General features: G+C 33.0%; 1 protein-coding gene across 1 annotated transcript; it reads left to right on the top strand.

The window, feature by feature from the left end:
• Positions 1-3,859: 3,859 nt before the first annotated feature.
• LOC129943346 (pro-corazonin-like) lies at positions 3,860-4,681 on the top strand. The gene is made up of 2 exons (XM_056052712.1): positions 3,860-4,048; positions 4,119-4,681. The coding sequence occupies exons 1-2, from the start codon at positions 3,870-3,872 to the stop codon at positions 4,312-4,314; spliced, it is 375 nt and encodes a 124-aa protein (XP_055908687.1). The 5' UTR covers positions 3,860-3,869; the 3' UTR covers positions 4,315-4,681.
• The last annotated feature ends 789 nt before the right edge of the window (positions 4,682-5,470 follow it).

The following is a 5,470-nucleotide window of genomic DNA, read 5'->3' as shown; positions in this document are numbered from 1 at the left end:
CGTTAGTAGTACGAATCAGAATATTTAGTATTAAAGCCGTGTGCCAAAATAAAACTAGTAAAAAAGTACTAAATAACATAATCTTAAAAAAGGAATATTTTAAAATTGTATCTTATAATGTGTCAGGTCTTAGTAAAAAATCACTGTATAATGACTTTTATAATGTCATCAATAATTATGACTTAATTTTTTTAAATGAAACGTTCATTGCCGAGGATAAGTTCGTAAGAATTGAGAATAAAATGTTAGATTTTACTTTTAAGTGGATATCAGCAACGAGGAATCACACACGATAAAGAGCAAGTGGAGGATGTTTCCTAGGATTTAAGAAAAAACTAAATGTACGCTGCGTGTTACGATACTACCGATGTATTTGAATTGTAAAATCTGGGAAGACGACTTCGAAAAATTATCATATACATTCAATATTATAATGCCTCAAATGTAATGCTAATTGGAGATTTGAATGCGAGAGTTGGAACGATGAATGATTTAAGAGGTTGCCGCAGAAAATCAAAAGATCCTTGCTCTAACGTACGAGGAAAGAAACTATTAGAGTTCTGTAATACGTTTGGTCTGCGCATACTAAATGGAACCAGTGCCGGCAACTCGTCAGTACATTTAACTTTTGTGGGCGGCCATGGGACATCAGTGGTCGATTATGCTATCTTAGAAGAAGATTGGGAACCGTTCGTGAAAGATTTTGAGATTAGTGAAGTATCATATTCAGATCACCTTCCTGTTGTTGTGACAATACAACTTCAAACTAAGCATGATGAGGAAATAACCTCTGTGCGGCTCCTGCCCAAACTGAAATGAAAAGAGGCTAATGCTCAGGAATATCGACGATCTTTAGACTTGCAACTCCAATCACTTCAAATCGAGCACTTTTCCTTCTTAGAACGGATTGTGAAAGCGTCATACCCACAAGAGAACTCAGCCAAAAAAAAGTAAATACAAAAAAAGAACCCTGGTTTGACGAAGAATGTATAAAAGCTCGTAAAACATCATTTGTGTGGTTGAGGATCTTCCGTAACTCCACCTAAGGATTATTTAAGGGTTTTTATATAGAACCCAAAAAGAAGTTTAAAGAGCTTTGTAAGACTAAAAAGAAGGCATACGCTGAAAAGCAAGCAGACCGATTAGCATCTTGTATGAGCTCCGCTGATTTTTGGAAACTAACTAGGGGCTGAAAGGAAACCGTTTTACTATATCCACAAAACTGTCTTCAAATGTAATGCTTTCTCATTTCAAGGATCTTTTAAAGCTTGTAATAACTCCAACGAAGTGGCAGTTTGTAGCCCCTGGATTCGTATTCGACTATCTGGATTGTGAGTTGGAAGAAACGTTGAAGACGCTTAAAGATGGAAAAGAAGCCGTATCGAATGGTACTTTAGTGGAATTTTTTAAATATGGCGCTGTCATGTTCTAAGGCCTTATAAAATTTTGTAATACAGTTTTGGAGTGAGAATTGTCGCCAGATGAATTTAGAGTTGCTATTATATTTCCAATACACAAAAAAGGATTGTTGCTTCATGAGGTAATTACAGAGGGATTTCCTTCTTAAATGCATCTTACAAAATATTTACAACGATGACGGTATGTAGTCTTGTTAGTTGGATTGAGACCGGAAACTTGCTGAGGAAGTTCCAAGCTGGATTTAGACCAGGATATTCAGCAATTGATAAGGTTTTTATATTCAGGAGTTTGGCAGAGAATTTCTTGAAACAAAGGAAAAAGCTGTGTATATTTTTTATCGATTTTAAAGCAGCTTTTGATACAATCGAAAGAGGTGCACTATTCTATAAGCTGTATAGTCTAGGGATTTCATTGAAGTTTGGTCTCAGGCCGGTTTGATTTGAAACCTCATGGGGAGTGAGGCAAGGTTTTACATTAAGCCCTACCTTGTTTTCATTATTTATTGATGACCTTTAAGACTACCTGCCGGGTGGAGTGGATTTCGCAGGGATGCGGATTATAGTCATTTTTGCGCAATCACCGGAAACTCTGCAGCTCATGATTAACAGGGTTTACCAGTATTGTCAGCTATGGAGCTATAATAGCGAAAATATTGAATGTGTGCGAGAATACAAATACCTTGGCATTACTGTTACAAATAATTGAGAAGGAGAAATTAGTTAAGGCGAAAACTGCTATTAATATGACCTGGAAATAAAGCTTCATGAATTATTGTATAGCACATAGTAGCAAGTTTAAAGTATTTGAAGCAGTAGCTGAGAGCTTACTTTTATATGGATCGCAGGTATGGGGATGTAAAAAGTACAATTCGGTTGAAAAACTTCTAACGCACTTAATACAAAGAATATTTCATTTGCCGAAAAATACGCCAAACTATGTAATAATGCTGAAAACGGCTGATGCGTCTAATTCCCTGTGCAGAACAACTTACAGCAGATTAAATCATTCCAATAATGTCCGTTTGATTTCTACGATGGTCAGACTACGTATTGAACTAATAGATTTAAATGTCATTCCGCACAGACCTGACTTACATCTAGAGTGTTATATGTGCAACCTATCAGAAAAAGGGGATATTGTCCACTTCTTGGGAAAATACCCCATTCTCAGAGGAATCAGAAGGAATGCATTTAGAAAAGACTTTCTATCGGAAGATCAAGTGATAAGTTTATTGAATAAAATGGATGGTGTCAATCTCTACTAATTTTTCAAAACTGGGCTTAGATATAGAAGTGCTATAATGAACGAACTTTTTTGATTGTGTTTTATTAACTGTTTTTTAAATTATTTGTAATCTATCATGAACTGATTTAAGTTAAACAATATTAAATATTAAAATTATTTATATTGAGGGCTTTTTACATTCATTGTGTTTTGTTGTCAATCTGGCAGACGGCAATTGTCATGCTTTAATTATTTTTGTAAACATTTTTGATGTGTAATGTAAATTTTACTTTAATTCAATAAAATCTTTATCTATCTATCTATCTATCTACTTACTATAAGACATTTTAAGATTCCACTGTTATAAACGAACCATTTTCTTTTACACCTTCCTCACAACGACTATATAGAAAATCAAACTTGGCAATGACCTTTACTCTTCCTGATGGATAGGTACATACGTCTAACATTTCCTCGTACTTACAAATACATTTGATTTATCCCTTTTGCGAAGTAGCTTTTTTTGTGTTTTGCACAAAACATAGTATAGAAATTTTAATCAGAAAATGCATTGAACTTACTTACTCATCTAGATAAGCATCGTTCCCAAAACAAAAGGTGTTAATAATCCTTGTTAATCCTCTAACACGCCCTCAAGGCTCCTCAATATAAGCTCTTATATGTTTTTATTGAGGTATACATAATATAGTTTTGTGTGTACGTACATATGTGATTTGTGGTAAGGTAATTTTCTTCTAAATTGAATTTACTATAAAAGGGTTACACAACACCAGGAAGATCATAGTCAAACATTCTATCTTCTGTTAAGAACAACTCATTTTCAGACTTTTGAAACTTTTTTTTCTACAAAGTAAACTTAATTGGTAATAATAATTTAATTTGTTTTTACAAAATATGCATTTTAAGACGCAAACAATTCTTCGGATTCAAATATCAAGATTTAATAGAAATCACTTTAAACGTTAAAAAACCGTGATTGTGAATCGATTTTTCTGAAGTACAAATTGAAAAATAGTAAAAACTTGCACTACCGCCATATTGGATTTCGATAAAGAAAAGGATACTTTTGCAAGATTTATTTCCATTTTTTTTTCAATAATTTCCCCAAATATTTGGGTTCTTTAAAACCATGGGGGGAATTGCATACGTAAATTGCACAACTGTAATTAAAATTTCTTCTTACAGATTTTAAAAACACATCAATCATGCTTCGTTTGGCCGTCTTCTGTGTGATCTCATTTGCCGTTATCATTAGCTGCATGGGACAAACTTTCCAATATTCCCGGGGCTGGACAAATGGTAAGAGGTCATCATCTCATATGCATGAAAATCCAGCAATTAGTGAAATGTTCGAAGCACAAGAGTCTGAGAGGCATTTGGAAAAGTAAATATTAATATAAAACATATTTTTTTAATTCTTATCTTCATATTTGTTTCAAATCCCATCGTTATAGATGTATTATTCAATTACAACGTTTGATCCATAATCCATACTTAATCCGCCAATCATATTCATCCAACCCTAATGATGGCATCCTTTTCTCAAACGGAAATGATGGCGTCAGCAACAATAATCGCCATCAATCAAATGAAATTTTCGATAATTCAGCTTCAGCATCCGGTGAATTCTTAACCAAGCATTATAATTGAAGGATTATGGGATAAAAGAACAACAACAACACCAACATCAATAGCAACAATTGAAGTAACAACACCATCCACCATGAGGACTACAAGGACTAAGACCAACACAGCTCAATCTATTTATCCATCTTCTAAATTTAAATAATAAATCAATCGCTTATAGCCTGATGGAGAACCGCACCAAGAGTATAATAAGCATCTTGTATATTTAATCTGTCAATCAATCAGATAGAAAATTTGTTTAAAATTATTCTGTTTTAAAAGGATTTTAAGTTACAAAAAATGTAAATAATTAATATTTGTTAAAATGTTGGAATAAGAATATTAAAACCAAAATAATAAAATAACTTGACTGCTTGAACAAGAAAAGAATATTTTAGTGTCTTTGTAAAAGCCTGATTTTCATTTTCTCCAAGTATTCATTTCCACGATAACAAATTAATATATCAAATTGAATTTCAAAAAATTCGTTCGTCCTCAAGATTTTCAATTTATAAAAATTTCTTATATTTTTTTTTTAAATAAAATAAACCAAATTGGAGATTATCGGCATCCCGACAAAACCTTCCGTTTTATAGCCAGAAAAATTAAAAAAAGTTCAAATTTTGTATAAAACATTTGAACATTTGAATGAAAAAAAAATATTTTTTACGGGACTGATGGATATACAAAGCTGCTATTTCCATAACTTAAGAAAAAAAGAATTCTATTTTGAAAAAGGCACAAAAAAAGAAGTTGGTGTAATGGTATAGGGAGCTTTCACTTATTAAATGACGGCGGTCAATTTCAAATCAATTCTGGAACAAGCTTTTCTCCAGTTTTTTAAATTATTTGGTGGACAATTATGGACTTTCCAACAAGATAATGCACCAATACATACCACTCGAACAAAAACAATCCTGGATTCTGGGGAAAAATGTGAACCTATTACCATTCCCCCATATTCTCCTGATGACAAAGTGTGGGGATGGCTTTTTAAGAAAATTCTTCGAAGGAGGACGGCATTACCAAAAAACCAAATAGATTATTGAAGCCGTAAAACGATACTGGGCCCAAATTTCGTTCAGCACGTTATGAATCCATAAACCACAGGTTACCTGAAGTAATTCAGAAATCAGGAGGCAGCAAACAGTACGAAAAATTATTTCAATCCATTAAATAA

The sequence above is a fragment of the Eupeodes corollae genome, chromosome 1 (genome assembly GCF_945859685.1).
Source record: "Eupeodes corollae chromosome 1, idEupCoro1.1, whole genome shotgun sequence".
NCBI lineage: Eukaryota > Metazoa > Arthropoda > Insecta > Diptera > Syrphidae > Eupeodes > Eupeodes corollae.
The sequence above is the reverse complement of the archived record's forward strand: the minus strand, read 5'-3'. Positions and strand labels throughout refer to the sequence as shown.

Bases quoted from the DNA above. Each gene is read 5' to 3' on its own strand.
- LOC129943346 (XM_056052712.1), top strand. From the start codon at position 3,870: ATGCTTCGTTTGGCCGTCTTCTGTGTGATCTCATTTGCCGTTATCATT. The intron at 4,049-4,118 runs GTAAATATTAAT...CCATCGTTATAG, and splicing joins TCTGAGAGGCATTTGGAAAA to ATGTATTATTCAATTACAAC.